The sequence below is a fragment of the Oncorhynchus mykiss genome, chromosome 9 (genome assembly GCF_057628025.1).
Source record: "Oncorhynchus mykiss isolate SJ-2025 chromosome 9, ASM5762802v1, whole genome shotgun sequence".
In the NCBI taxonomy this organism is placed as follows: Eukaryota; Metazoa; Chordata; class Actinopteri; order Salmoniformes; family Salmonidae; genus Oncorhynchus; species Oncorhynchus mykiss.
The window spans coordinates 22685158-22701275 of NC_143030.1; the positions used below are offsets into that span (position 1 = coordinate 22685158).

Consider the following 16118-nt stretch of genomic DNA (forward strand, 5'->3'; position numbering starts at 1 on the left):
CAGCACAGTTACAGTCACCAATGCTCTGGCTAACACGAAAACTGCCTTACCAGCTCTGCTAGGGCGAGTAAAATGGTCAGAGTGGTCTCATTTGTGTCTGGAAGTAGCTAGCAAGCTAGCCAACGTTAACTTGGGTGCTTGACTGCCGTTGTAAGCAGAGAACACTCAAATCAACCCTACTCCTCACCCCAAACATCCAGTGGGTGCTCCGAGAGCGAAACGGTCTGAATTTACAAACTGACAATCTGACAACGCTCTGAAATTATGAATGTCACGTTGTACAGCGCCATATTTTTTGTTCCATCCTAACGGAAACCCAGAGGGTTTTTCATTTTTTCATGGAATAGAAACAACATAATATTAATCAAATTAATGAAGTAGGTACCAGTCAAAGGATTGGACACACCTACTCATTCCAGGAGTTTTCTTTATTTTTTTCTATTTTCTACATTGTAGAATAACTGTATTGGCTTTGTTATTGTAAATGTAGCTACTAATACATCTAAATCATTGCTTCTCTGCCATTTGATATTGACTTGCTTCTAATAAGATGAAAAAAGCATTGAACAATAATCAAGACAAAGGATGTTAAATGTATTTATTTGGGCCATACTCAGGCATCTATGTGAGAATGTATTCATTCACTTCAGCTCAGCGTTCAACACCATACTGCCCTCAAAGCTCATCACTAAGCTAAGGACCCTGGGACTAAACACCTCCCTCTGCAACTGGATCCTGGACTTCCTGACGGGCCGCCCCCAGGTAGTAAGGGTAGGTAACAACACATCTCCCACGCTCATCCTCAACACGGAGGCCGCTCAGGGGTGCGTGCTCAGTCCGCTCCTATGGAAACTGCTTGGCCTCCGACCGCAAGGCACTACAGAGGGTAGTGCGTATAGGTAATTTGACGTAGAGATCAGTACAGTTGTCACGACTTCCACCGAAGGTGGTTCCTCTCCCTGTTCGGGCGGTGCTCGGCAGTCGGGTCACCGGCCTACTAGCCATCACCGATCCAATTTTCCTTTTCTATTTGTTTTGTCTTTGGTTCTTTCACACATGGTTTCATTTGCTTTAATTTCTGTGTGTATAATTACCCCTGTTGCCTGCTTAGGTTTGTGTGGGATTATTTGTTTCATGTTGCTCGTTGAGGTTGTGCCTCAGTTATTTTCACGTATATACCAATTGTGTATAAGTTTAGGAGCGTTGTTTTTCCTCCTTCCGTGAGTAACTGTGTTCTCTTTTGTTGTGGGCGTTTATTTGGTATTGTACCTGACCCTATTGTTGTGGACTTGTCTATTAAAAAACGCTACTTGGACATCTCTGCTCTCCTGCGCTTGACTCCTTCACCTACCTCTAAATTCAATAGCAACAGTATTCTCAATCAGTGCTATCTTTGGACACTAGAACCATGGAAATACTCAATAACTATACATTTAAAAATATATATATTACACTTTTATTTTAGCAGGTAGGCCAGTTGAGAACAAGTTCTCATTTACAACTGCGACCTGGCCAAGATACAGCAAAGCAGTGCGACAAAAACAACACAGAGTCACACATGGGATAAACAAATGCACAGTCAATAACACAATAGAAAAATATGTATACAGTGTGTGCAAATGAAGGAGGTAAGGCAATAAATAGGCCAATAGTGGCAAAGTAATTACAATTTAGCCATTTACACTGGAGTGATGTGCAGATGAGGATGTGCAAGTAGAAATGCTGGTGTGCAAAAGAGCAGAAAAGCAAATATGGGGATGAGGTAGGTAGTTGGTTGGATGGATGGGCTATTTACAGATGGGCTGTGTACAGCTGCAGCGATCGGTAAGCTGCTTTGACAGCTGATGCTTAAAGTTAGTGAGGGAGATATGTCTCCATCTTCAGTGATTTTTGCTATTTGTTCCAGTCATTGGCAGCAGATAACTGAAAGGAAAGGCGGCCAAAGGAGGTGTTGGCTTTGGGGAGGACCAGTGAAATATACCTGCTGGAGCGCGTGCTACCGGTGGGTGTTGCTATGGTGACCAGTGAGGCAGAGCTTTACCTAGCAAAGACTTATAGATGACCTGGAGCCAGGGGGTCTGGTGACGAATATGTAGCGAGTACCAGCCAACAAGAGCATACAGGTCACAGGTATCATGGGAGGGCATTCTATCTATCTATTTTACTAAATGTCGATCCTGAATGAGAAATCACAAAAATAAACTACTGTATTGTGTTTGCCGTGTATTTCCATAGATGTTTTTGGTGAAGTGAAGTGACTGTGTGGAGATAGAAGCCCTAGTGGATGACAGTGTCATAGTATGCATGTCCAAATAGGTCACAACTATGTCTCTTAGACAACAGTAGCTGCAATAATAAAAATTGATGAGAAACCGTGCTTAGAACATTTGGGTGGATTCTTTCCACTCAAGACCCAAGTTGTGAAGAGCTGACAACTTTAAAGATGATTGCACTGTGTCTGATATTGCTACTTCTCGCAGAGATGGTAATTATTTTATATTTCTCTGCTTATGTGATGTCCACATTTGATTTGGAGACACAAGGTATCCATTATTGTTCTATAGACACTTTGACAATCCAAAGTTGTAATTGAGGGCCAGGATGCTTCAGTGTCTTTAGATATTTTTGTCAGATGTTACTATGGAATTCTGAAGTATAATTACAAGCATTTCATAAGTGTCATAGGCTTTTATTGACAATTACATGAAGTTGATGCAAAGAGTCATTATTTGCAGTGTTGACCCTTCTTTTTCAAGACCTCTGTAATCTGTCAATGCTGTCAATTAACTTCCGGGCCACATCCTGACTGATGGTAGCCCATTCTTGCATAATCAATGCTTGGAATTTGTCATAATTTGTGGGGTTTTGTTTGTCCACCCCCCTCTTGAGGATTGACCACAAGTTCTCAATGGGATTAAGGTCTGGGGAGATTCCTGGCCATGGACCCAAAATGTCGATGTTTGTTCCCCGAGCCACTTAGTTATCACTTTTTCCTCATGGCAAGGTGCTCCATCATGCTGGAAAAGGCATTGTACGTCACCAAACTGTTCCTGGATGGTTGGGAGAAGTTGCTCTCGGAGGATGTGTTGGTACATTCATTATTAATGGCTGTGTTCTTAGGCAAAATTGTGAGTGAGCCAACTCCCTTGGCTGAGAAGCAACCCCACACATGAATGGTCTCAGGATGCTTTACAGTTGGCATGACAAAGGACCGATGGTAGCACTCACCTTGTCTTCTCCGGACAAGCTTTTTTCCGGATGCCCCAAACAATCAGAAAGGGGATTCATCAGAGAAAAGGACTTTACCCCAGTCTCAGCAGTCCAATCCCTGTACCTTTTGTAGAAAATCAGTCTGTCCCTGATGTTTTTACTGGAGAGAAGTGGCTTCTTTGCTGCCCTTCTTGACTCCAGGCCATCCTCCAAAAATCTTCGCCTCACTGTGCGTGCAGGTGCACTCACACCTACCTGCTGCCATTCCTGAGCAAGCTCTGTACTGGTGGTGCCCCGATCCCGCAGCTGAATCAACCTTAGGAGACGGTCCTGGCTCTTGCTGGACTTTCTTGGGCACCCTGAAGCCTTCTTCACAACAATTGAACCGATCTCCTTGAAGTTCTTGATTATCAAATAAATGGTTGGCAGCAATATCCTTGCCTGTGAAGCCCTTTTTGTGCAAAGCAATGATGACGGCATGTGTTTCCTTGCAGGTAACCATGGCTGACAGAGGAAGAACAATGATTCCAAGCACCACCCTCCTTTTGAAGCTTCCAGTCTGTTATTCGAACAATCAGCATCACAGAGTGATCTCCAGCCATGTCCTCGTCAACACTCACACCTGTGTTAATGAGAGAATCACTGACATGATGTCAGCTGGTCCTTTTGTGGCAGTGCTGAAATGCAGTGGAAATGTTTTTTGGGGGGATTCAGTTAATTTGCATGGCAAAGAGGGACTTTGCAATTAATTGCAATTCATCTGATCACTCTTCATAACATACAAACTGAGGCAGCAGACTTTGTGGAAATTAATATTTGTGTCATTCTCAAAACTTCTGGCCACAACTGTATATGGAATACAGTCCAATTAGATGATCAATGTGTGATAACTACATTTTGTATATCTTTTGTTTATGATTTTATTCCTTTTCCTTGACACGTAGGAAGTGATAGAGCCATAAATAAGTTCCCCATACAACCATTAGTTAGTGCCGCTCATTTGGGAAGAATTATAATTATATATTTTGTGAGTGTGTGTGCGTTGTTAACTTCTGCCTAAGTTACTGCCTAGATCTACCAGCCTGGGCGACCAGACGACGGGTTCGGAAAGGCAATCCCCAACCCAGACATCCGCTGCCCATTCTTGTGGTGGACTGCTCCACTGGCAGAAAGCCTACCAGGGTAAACCACCAGAGGGGGACCACAACGGCGGTCAACATCCAGGACATCCTCAGGCTGTTCTTGTGGTTGTTTGCAGCTTTCAGAAAGCCTACCAGGGTAAACCACCAGAGGGGGACCGCAACGATGATCCACAACCAGAACATCCCGTGGTCATTTTTATGGTGGTGTGCAACTTGCAGGATCATTTTAAGATTGTAACCACCAGAGGGGGACTGTCATGACTCTTCTTCTTCAGTGAGGATCATAGGCGCCAGATCACCTCGGCACAGGGCTGACAGATAAGGGGGGAAGTTGGGCTGGTTTTATGACTTAACGACCAGTCATAAACGTTCTCTCTCTTGCCTTTGCAGTATTGAGAATGGCATGTCTGAGTATTACAACAGATGTTGCCAAAACTTTAACATAAAAAGATTGGACATTGAAATAATATTTTTAACATAAAGAATGTGGGAAATGGTTGGTGGGGATTGAAACAATAATGATGTCATATCATTTAGCATTTTGTGATGTCATTATGGATGGTATAACAAGATAGCTGTAACTCTGAAAGTAGACATGTCCGAGTTTTCAGATTTATATCTAAATGTTGTAAAACATATGACTTAATATGAAACTATTTGTGATTAGATAGCAATGTGAATTTAGCTTTATAAATGTGAATGGTTTTTCATATAAACTTTTGCCAAGTCAGTAACCACGCCCACATGAGCACAGACATTGTGGCAATGTGATGGAACTGCCCTCCAAGGCAAGTGCTTAAAAGGACTCGCTGAAGAATTAACATGTTAGACCAAAACATGCTGGGTTGCTGCCGGTGTGTAAAGTGGTCCTAGCTGTACCATGAATAATCAACCATTGAAACCAGAGAACATGAGGATCAAATTGTTTAAAACTACCAGACCAGAATTTTATTTAAATTTAACCAGGCAAGTCAGTTAAGAACAAATTCTTATTTACAATGACAGCCTACCAGGACCTGCCTTGTTCAGGGGCAGAATGACTGATTTTTACCTTGTCAGCTCAGGGATTTGATCCAGCAACTTTTGGTTACTGGCCCAATACTCTAATCACTAGGCTACCTGCCGCGCCAGAAGAGGGTAAGACTCTGAAACTCTCGAGTGAAGAAGATAAAGATGACATCAGAACATTCAGTCTGCAGCTGTTTAAGTAATTTAGTCTAGTAAACTCGATCAAAGACCACCGCGTGGGTAACATTTGAAGGATTCAGTCTAACGAAGGCGAGAGGGGAAGTGCATTTCCCTCTCACCCCCATGTGGTACATCTGAAGGATTCAATCAAACAAACACTCTGAGACAAAGAAGCCTACCACAACTACAAATGACATTGTGACCTCTGGTGGACTTACCAGAGACTTCTGTCGAACTACCGCCCATAGACGGACCGGGTGATTTCAACAGAGAGACGACAAAGATACACACATGTAAATATTTGTGTTGCAAGTATTTTCTGAATGAGTGGTTGTTCATGTGCAAAGTATTCATTCTCGTGAGCATAGCTTCCACATGCATGTACCAGCACTCTCTGTCTCTCCCGCTCTTTGTTTCCCCAACCCTTTCATTGTGTAACAAGCCGTCATATCGGGTTAGTCCACTAGGGACTTTTCATTGCATCATGTTAGTAATATAACAAGTACTGTGTGTGGGTTTATGTCATTCTTTATGATTGTTTAGTTAGTTAGTAAATAAATAAGTAAGCCAAATTGTGTATCACTGAATCATCATTTAGGCAATGCTTTGTGCAGATTTATGAAGTCAACAACATTCAGAATGAGACTGATATGAGGTAATAATAATTCATAATTGACTGTTATTGATGTAAGAGATATTTATATCTTTAGAGTTTAAGTCAGGAGATAGTAACTAGTTAAATAACATTTCCCATGGTGCCCCAAGTTAGATAATGAGTTAATTGTTACATGATTAATTTAATCACATAATAATTAAACATAGTTAATTGATTTGATAAAATAACAGTCATCACATCAATGATAGTCACGTCACGACAGTAGGTGTGTCCAAACTTTTGACTGGTACTGTATAAATATATATATTGGAAGACACTAAAAACATTGAGTAGAAAAATGTGTTTCCAATTTTCTTTCTTCTCACTAAGAATGTCTACATGTTGTGTGGTTCTCTTTAGCCAATGTATCTACTCAAGTGAAAGAAACCAAGCACGACATTGAAGGTAAGACATTAGAAAATATGGTCTCTAAAAAAATGTACATGAAATGTTAAAAATATTCTAAACGTTTTATCTTATCCTCACACGGGGCTCCACATGGAGGTGCAGTATTGTAAATGATATGTCTCGAGAAACAAACTGAATTTCGGAACTACATAACATTTGTTCTGGTTGTTATCATTATTATCCTGATAGTAACAATTATTTTCCTGACAATCTTGCGGAGGAGAGCGCTGCAAGAATGTACGTAGTGTGCTAAAGTTTATCTTTAAAAAATATATATTTAAGCTTTATTTAACCAGAAAGGGTACATTGAGATTTGAAATCTCTTATTTTCAAGAGCGTCCTGGCCAAGATAGACAGCACAGTCATTACACAATTACAGACAGACAACATGAAAAGCTACAATAATCTAGTAAAAACCATAGAATTCACAAGAGTATCACAATAAAAAACATAACATCATAAAACAGCAAATTTAAAACATTGACAGGTCAGGGAATCAGTCTCAAAATCCTTCATCGGTGACTTAAAAACACCAATTGGGACAAGTTCTTCCAGTTTAAAAGTATTTTGTAAGGTGTTTCAAGACGATGGCGCAGAGTACATAAAAGCCCTTTTACCAAATTCAGTTCGGACATTTGGAACAGTTAGCAGGATAAAGTCCTGCGGACGAAGAGAGTACCCACCACATTTCTGAACAATAAAAGTGCCCAAATAAAATGGTAGTAAACCCAAAATGGCTAAATAAAAGTATGCCGGTGACTGAGCCTACGAGTGACTAGAGAAGGCCAGCCAACCCTGGTATACAAAGTGCAGTGGTGAGTAAGGGTTTTGCAGTTCAAAATAAATCTCAAAGCGCCATGGTAAAGAGTGTCAATTGATCTCAAACACTGAGCGGAAGCATTCGTATATAAAAGTAGCTGATACTAGCCTTCTGGCTTCAGAAGAAAAACAGGCCTTATTCCTAAAATAAAGTCCCAACTTCAGCTTCAATTTTTTTGTAAGTTGAAAATGCAATTTAAAAGAGGCCGTCATCAACTAAAATTCCAAGATATTTAAATGAGGTTACAACCTCAATCTCCTTGCCCTGACAGGTAGTAATAGGTGAAAGGTTCAGAGGTCTATTTCTTTCTTTAGAAAATACCATTATTTTAGTTTTGTCAGTATTGAGGATAAGCTTCAATTGACACAAGGTGTGTTGAACAATATCAAAAGCAGTTTGCAAGTTCTGGAAAGCTTTTGTGAGAGACTTTGTCATGCCTTATACAAAATATATGATATATGAATGCCATATCTTAATAGCATAAATTAATATTATATCATGTATGAATGGTAAACAATAATTTACAAAAAGTATATGTTTTGTTTTTTAATTAAGGGTGACCAAGCACACTTCACCCACAGTCCAGGTGAGTCATTTAGTAATTGTGGATGAAGCATGTATCTCTGTCTTTTTTTGAGAATCTGAACATACCCACAGAAAATTACGCTGCACTGAGCTTCTCAATGAACAGATGTCAGCGTGGAAGAGGGAAAGAGCAGGGTGGAGACGTTTCTGAGAAGCACATTGTGTATGCTCCCTTAAAGCAACAGCTGTGAAATAGTCTTGTTTGAATAAATTAACCCATCATACTTGATCCACTGTAGAATTGTCATTATTGAATAAAAATGTGCATATTATTTCAATAAAGATGATTTCATTTATTGAAAATCTGAACAGCAATATCTGCATCTTCAACGTGTCGAAAGGCTGACGAGCACTGAAACATTTGAAAAGACAGTAAATCCCATTTGCATTTGTGACAGCTAAAGGACTGAGAAGCTGAATCATTGAATTAATCTATTTCCTGTTGAGGTAGATGATGAAGAAGATGGTCAGACAGCAGAGGAGAACTCCAGTTCTTATGATGGAGAAGAGGACAAGTATCCTCATATCCGCTTCAGTCGCCACTTGAATATCACCTACTGAAACAATTACATGTTTTCTATTATACAGTAGAGGTTATTACAGTGTAATAGTTTGTATTTTATTTTGCCTTTATTTGATCAGGTAAGTCATTGGGAACACATTGTGTTTTACAATAACTACCTGTATAACTACAGTAAATGTAATGTTTATGTCATTTTAACAAAGAAGAATAAGCGGTTTACCTTCAACACCCAGCTTGGTCCCTTTCCCAAAGAGTATCTCCCCACATGAGGCCACAGCACAGTAGTAAGTCCCAGCATCAGAGAGGCTGAGGTTCCTCTTGGGGAGGTTGTAGACACAGCTCTGTGTAGGAGTCCCAGCCTCAGGGCTCTTCTCACACTGATCACTCCTGTCTCCATGGGTGTAAAGGATTCCAGGATGGGATTCTCCTGAGCCATGTCTGAACCAATAGACACTGTGTTCTCCTGCACAGGTCTCCATGTGTATTGTACAGTTCAGAGTCACAGAGTCTCCTGGCTGGACTGACTCAGACACAGGCTGCTCTACAACTGTCTTGCTGTTGGAGCCTGAATCTGAAAATAGGGTTTAAATATGTCAGCAAATCTGTGTTAACTATCTATACCTTCCCATAGCAAGTGTTCTTACTCATTGAGAGAATCATCTGAATGAGAGAACACCTGATATTGACTGTTTTCTTTTTTTTAATTCTCAGGATTTCTAATTACTACTCTTTATCTACAAATTCAGACTTTGTCTGAAAATATTTAAGGATTACTGAAATATTTTTTTCTCAGTACTGTACCTTTTATATTGAGGAAGGTTCCTTTTCCAAATTCCAACACATTTGAGTGTGCGCTCCCACAGTAGTACAAGGCTGAATCCAAGCTATTTATGTCTGAGATGCTGAGGTGATTTATTCCTTGGCCGCTTTGCACTGAATATCGAGGGTTACCCTTGAATTCATGGTAAAATGTAGGAGCCTCGTCATACCTATAGACTGTTGAGATGACCTGAGGTTTTTCTCCCAAGGGTTGCTTGTACCAAGAGAAATGCATGGCCATGTTGCCTTCATAGAAGCACTGCAAATTCACTGTGTCCCCAACATTGGCTGACATGAGACCACTCGACTGTTGTATGGCTGAGGGCTCCGTCCCAACTCGTGCATGAGCTACAACAAAATAAAATACAACATCTTACAAAAATATATAAACTGTTAAATATACATTAAAACACAATATTGGAATGCCTCAAAGTGTCAATCAAAATAAATTGTATCGTTGTATCATTGTACTCACTGTACTCACTGATGAAGGCAATCGCTAAACGTGGCTGAGTACAAAAAAATATATAGGAACTGAACATGCCATCATAATAAAAGTAAATAAAACATACCCATCACTCCAAGAAGCAAAAATGTGTACAGTTGTGTGAACATCTTAATAGCTGTCATCTTGTGTCTTGAGTGGAAAAATCTACCTCTGTAGAACAACACTTCTCAAATGAGGTTATTTAGTTTCTGAGACGCATTGAATAGTCTGCGGTATCTTATTTAGCATTTCAGCAGATTACAGGGTTTCCACAGTGAGCAGCGACAATATTCTGAAGATAAACTGAGTGCTCCTGTGGTGACTTGACCTAACCCAGATTACAAGAGACCGGATGGACAGAGCTGAGCATCCTGTTGGGCTGGCACTACTGTGTTTATCTTCTATGATATATGCTTTCAAATTTATTGCAGCAAAGGTCAGAATTTCACTTTTTGAATGAAGAACCAAGTTTAGCAAAATCCTGGCCTTAATTTTCTGAGGACAGATATTGTTGTCTTAACAACCCACTCCCCTTTAAGGACTGGGGAATGGCCAAGGCCTTTTATGCCCTGAGAAGGCCCAAGGATATATAAAGTAATTGTTGTATACTTTAAATATCAATGTCGTTTTACATTTCTATTTCATCTTTTCAATAATATCTCAATGATATTCTGATTATATTGTTCTTTTCAATCACATTCTGATTTAATCTCTTCAGTTTGCATTTAAAAGGAAAGGGTTAAAACTGAGGAGATAAAATATCCAAACAGAATTTTTCTTTGGTGGTCTCTGAGGAGAAAAGTAGCTAGATAGCTCATCATTGGCTAGGCCCTCGGAAGCTCGATAGAAGGCATCTGCCATTCGACCGTATTAGAGCAGAATTTTGGAGTGACAGTAGAATCAACCAGTCACATTTTGACTTGTAATGGGTGGGACCATTTTGACAAAAACGTATGGAAACTCTCGCCATTCTCAAAGGCCGACAAGTCACCACGCAATAGCGAGCAGTAGTTTTTCCACAGTCTAAGCTAGCTAGTTTTTTTGTAGGCTACTGTGCGGCGGCTGCTGTAGAATTTGTTATTGAAGATGATGTTGAGGCTAATTTGTTAAAGTGAACCCTTTTTCAGATTAAGTTTCAACAAAAAGTTGTTTCAAATGATCATCATCTGGTGAGTGGAATTGTTTTTATGTTGCAGCTCGCTTGCTGTTGCTAGCTATCTGTTTGAAAATAATGTGTTATGCATGTGTAACATTGTTGTATTTAACCTTTAGATCACTGGTTAGTGTATGTGATTAATATGATAACGATGTTTGCAATGGGAGTTAATAGTTGTACATTTCGATTGGTAAATGTTTAGCCTAATGGTTGTGTTTTGGTGATCTTACGATTGGGACCTACTGGCTTATTATGTCCTCATGAATGGACTGATTATTCTAACATCATGCTGTCTGTGACTGCTGTCTTTCTATCAGTCTATGTGTTTTACAGAAAGTGCACTCTCCTACTGGTATTGCGGTCGCTGTCCGTTCAGCATCATGAGCCTGTCAAACTCACATCCTTTGATGTGTCACTGTTTTCTCTTTGGGTGATAGTGTGCTAGTGATGGTGTTAGGCTACCATGCAGTAGGTTGTGTAAGCAATGTGGTTGTTGTTCTGTGTCAGTTTTTCTAGATTTTTGTTTTGAGTTCAGTACAACTTTTTGGAAGATTTTTCCCCCTCTGAAGGGCTAGGTCCAGTAGCCATGGTTTGCCACTGCCTTCAGTAAGGTATACTATGCGTGAATTACAAGCCACTGCTCCTGCCAATCGCAAGATATTACAGTTAAACAAACAATTCAGAAAATAGAGCATGTTGGGAAATATTACATATTGTTCTATGTAGAACCCACCTTGCTTTCCAAAGAATCCTTCTTGCCTTCCAAAGAATCATCAAAGAACCCTTTCTTCAAAAAACAGGTTCTTAGGATAATAAAGGTTCTAGCTATAGTCTTAAGTTACAAAGAACCTGTGTCTTTCAAAAATAGTTATTCTAATCAAAATGGTTCTTGTTAGAATTCTATTCCTCCGCAAAGAACCCTTTCGAAAAAGCTTTTTCTAAGAGTTTGGAATAAATAAACTCATACGTTGGGGGTGTCTGTCTTACAGTGAGAACAGATTTAGATCCAGACCCTCTGTTACTTTAAAATGGACAAAATATGTTTGACCAACTGGTCTGTTGAAATACGTTTGATCAATTTATGAGTATTTACAATTTTGGTAACCTCAATGATGATAAACTACAGTCTACACCTCAAACATCTTATCATTCTCTCTATCAAACCAAATGCAAGAGTTGAAAATCAGTGGTTGGTGGTAATTAAATAAATGTATCTGTGGTCATTGTATACAGCTATGGTTGTCACACTTTGTCCCGCCCATAATCTCAGATTACTTTCATCTCTCTTATTTGAATATTCAGTCCTTCATTCATGGTCTGGCAGTGCAGATCTTAACACAGAATGGAACGCATATATATATACCAGCTCTCGTCCTCTAAGGCTTATTGTATCTTCAGTTCACATTCTGTGATTCACCAATAGATTTGGTCTCTCACTTTGTTGTGTCTGTCTTTTATAGTGCCTTCGGAAAGTAGTCAGACCCCTTGATTTTTTTCTCCACATTTTGTTACATTACAGCCCTTTTCTAAAATGGATTAAATTGTTGTTTTTTTTCATCAATCTACACACAATTTCCCATAATAACCAAGCAAAAACATGTTTTTAGAAATATTTGCTAATGTATTAAATATAAAAAACGGATATCACATTTACATAAATATTCAGACCCTTTACTCAGTACTTTCTTGAAGCACCTTTGGCAGCGATTACAGCATCAAGTCTTCTTGGGAATGATGCTACAAGCTTGGCACATCTGTATTTGGGGAGTTTCTCCCTTTCTTCTCTGCAGATCCTCTCAAGCTCTGTCAGGTTGGATGTGGAGCATTGCTGCACAGCTATTTTCAGGTCTCTCCAGAGATGTTCGATCGGGTTCAAGTCTAGTCTCTTGCTGGAAATTCAGAGACTCGTCCTGAAGCCACTCCTGCATTGTCTTGGCTGTGTGCTTAGGGTCGTTGTCCTGTCGGAAAGTGAATCTTCACACCAGTCTGAGGTCCTGAGCACTCTGGAAAAATGTTTTCATCAAGGATCTCTCTGTACTTTTTGCTCCATTAATCTTTGCCTCAAACCTGACTTGTCCTTGCTGCTGAAAAACATCCCAACAGCATGATGCTGCCAACGCCATGCTTCACCGTAGGGATGGTGCCAGGTTTCCTCCAGATGTGACGCTTGGCATTCAGAGAATCTTGCTTCTCATGTTCTGAGAGTCTTTAGGTGCCTTTTAGCAAGCTCCAAGTGGGCTGTCTTGTGCCTTTTACTGAGAAGTGGCTTCCGTCTGGCCACTCTACCAGAGAGGCCTGATTGGTGGAGTGCTGCGGAGATGGTTGTCCTTCTGGAAGGTTCTCCACAGAGGAAATCTAGAGATCTGTCAGAGTGACCATCGGGCTCTTGGTCACCTCCCTGACCAAGGACCTTCTCCCTGATTGCTCAGTTTGGCCAGTCTTGATGGTTCCAAACTTCTTCCATTTAAGAATTTTGGAGGCCACTGTGTTCTTGGGCACATTCAATACTGCAGACATTTTTTGGTACCCTTCCCCAGATCTGTGCCTCGACACAATCCTGTCTCGGAGCTCTACCGACAATTCCTTCAACCTCGTGTTGGTTTTTGCTCTGTCATGCACTGTCAACTGTGGGACCTTATATAGACAGTTGTGTGCCTTTCCAAATCATGTTCAATCAATTAGTTTCACCACAAGTAGGCTCCAATCAAGTTGTAGAATCTTCTCAAGGGGTGGCAGGTAACCTAGTGGTTAGAGCATTGGGCCAGTAACTGAAAGGTTGCTAGATCAAATCCCTGAACTGACAAGGTAAAAATCTGTTGTTCTGCCCCTGAACAATGCAGTTAACCCACAGTTCCTAAGCCATCAATGTAAGTAAGAATTTGTTCTTAACTGACTTGCTTATTTAAATGATCAATGGAAACAGGATGCACCGGATTTCAATTCTCATAGCAAATTTTCTGAATACTTATGTAAATAAGGTATTTCTGTTTTAATTTTTAATAAATTAGCAAACATTTCTAAAAACCTGTTATCACTTTGTTTTCTCTCTTTCAGATCGGACCCATGCTGTGTCTGTCTCTACATCCCGTTAGTGGTGGTCCATCCAGGGGATAATGTCACCCTCAGTGGTGGTCCAGCCAGGCAGTGGTGGTTCTAGCTTGTATGGCTCCCTGGGCGAACCCCCCCCCCCTCCCCCCCCAATGCAAAAAAAAGCACCATTCTGCACTAACTGTCCTTTTTATTCAGATATTTGGAACAACACAAATAAATAATCATAACATTTAAAAACTATATAAAAATATATACAAAAATAAGACACGTAAATATCAAAAGGCAGTAACAAAGACAAATAGAAACAAATTGTAGTATATAAATACAAATAAAAAGAGAATTGAATTATTACACTATTACCCTATTGCTAACAAAAACACACAAATAAAACTAAACTGCACAAAACCTGTATCACACAAATACACAAATAGAATAACACACTTATAAAGAAGAGAACCAGATTATTACACTATTGCACTTCAAACAAGAAACACAAACTAAATTGGACAACTAATTGCATTAGTAATTGCATTAGTACTGTACGAAGTTAGATGTGCACCATTTGATAGATTAAATGTTTCACCACACTGTTGTGTTGGCAGATGGACTGTAAATCTAGCTAAACATACGGTGAGAGAGAGATATAACAACCATTTCATCCCCCAGTCTTAGTCTATGAGAGTTCCAGTGATGTTTACCTCAGCAGGTCTCACTCTTTACTGAACTGCTCTTTCCTGTCACTCACAACACAGAAAGTGATGTGTTCCTCGCTGTCCTCTCCTCTACCTCAGACTCCCTGACCCTAGCCCTAGCCTTAGCCCTAGTCCTAACCATAAAGATAACCCTAGTCCTAACCCTAAAGCTAACCCTAGCCTGGCCGTAGCTACTGTACAGCTACAAAGGTAGCCAGGTATTTTCAGAGACAGGCCTTATTGCTCATGATCAAAGCCTGCAGTTCAGTCTGGGTGCCAGAGCTACTCTCATGCATGCCTCAGTGTTGCTTGCCTCGAAGTGAGCATAAAGGAGATTTAGCTCGTCTGGTAGGCTCGTGTCACTGGGCAGCTCATGGCTGTGCTTCCCTTTGTAGTCTGTAATAGTTCACAAGCCCTGCCTCATCCAACGAGCGTCGGAGCCGGTGTAGTATGATTGAATCTTAGCCCTGTAATGACACTTTGCCTGTTTGATGGTTCGTCGCAGGGCATAGCGGGATTTCTTGTAAGCTAAGGTTAGAGCCCCGCACCTTGAAAGCGTTAGCTCTACTCTTTAGCTCAGTGCGAATGTTGCCTGTAATCCATGGCTTCTGGTTGGGGTATGTACGTACAGTCACTGTGGGGACGACGTCCTCACTGCACTTATTGATAAAGCCAGTGACTGATGTGGTGTACTCCTCAATGTCATCGGAAGAATCCCGGAAAATGTTCCAGTCTGTGATAGCAAAGCAGTCCTGTAGTTTAGCATCTGCTTCATCTGACAATTTTTTTATAGACCGAGTCACTGGTGCTTCCTGCTTTAATTTTTGCTTGTAAGCTGGAATCAGGAGGATAGAGTTGTGGTCAGATTTACCAAATAGAGGGCGAGAGAGAGCTTTGTACGCGTCTCTGTGTGTGGAGTACAGGTGATCTAGAATTTGTTTCCCTCTGGTTGCACATTTAACATGAAATGGCCTTTATGAAATGGCCTTTATGCCCACCCCCCTCTCTCTCAGTATGTCTTGCCAGATTTCCAGTCCAGAGGCATGGTGGATCCCTTTGTTGTCTGAGAGAGCATGCATTTGGTGAGATCATACAGAGGTCTTTGAGCAACGGTACTAAAGAGAGAATATGGACGCCTGGCTCCTGGGCTTCACCACTTCCTGTTCCCCATTCTGTTTGGTTTGTTTCATTATGGTATTTCTTTGTGATTTTGAACTTTTAAATGATTTGCATTGGCTCAAAATAAACTAAGGTACGCAACATGTGTCAGATGTGACCACCAGAAAGCCATTCACTATAAAAAAAAAATGTGTTGTTTGTTGAAACTGTTGTCTGCCTCTACTTTACTCTGTCTGCTAAACCCAGATCCCAAAGAACCTGGT

General features: G+C 40.5%; 2 protein-coding genes across 2 annotated transcripts in view; one reads left to right on the forward strand and one right to left on the reverse strand.

Moving 5' to 3' along the window:
* LOC110531687 (uncharacterized) overlaps nt 1-6112 on the forward strand; it is a 40576-nt gene extending 34464 nt beyond the window's left edge. The window contains exon 7 of the transcript XR_016483148.1: nt 3705-6112. The gene's annotated coding sequence lies outside the window, so the exon portion shown is untranslated. The remainder of the gene's footprint in view (nt 1-3704) is intronic.
* A 2024-nt stretch (nt 6113-8136) lies between these two features.
* On the reverse strand, nt 8137-10117 carry LOC149980849 (uncharacterized). The gene is made up of 3 exons (XM_090183743.1): nt 9923-10117; nt 9333-9698; nt 8137-9102 (listed from the first exon to the last, which is right to left on the reverse strand). The coding sequence occupies exons 1-3, from the start codon at nt 9978-9980 to the stop codon at nt 8726-8728; spliced, it is 801 nt and encodes a 266-aa protein (XP_090039869.1). The 5' UTR covers nt 9981-10117; the 3' UTR covers nt 8137-8725.
* Between the last annotated feature and the right edge of the window lie 6001 nt (nt 10118-16118).

Coding starts and splice junctions, on each gene's coding strand:
- LOC149980849 (XM_090183743.1), bottom strand. CDS start 9,980: ATGACAGCTATTAAGATGTTCACACAACTGTACACATTTTTGCTTCTT. Junction 9,699..9,922: donor TTTGCTTCTTGGAGTGATGG/GTATGTTTTATT, acceptor ATTTTGTTGTAG/CTCATGCACGAGTTGGGACG. Junction 9,103..9,332: donor AACCTTCCTCAATATAAAAG/GTACAGTACTGA, acceptor CCCTATTTTCAG/ATTCAGGCTCCAACAGCAAG.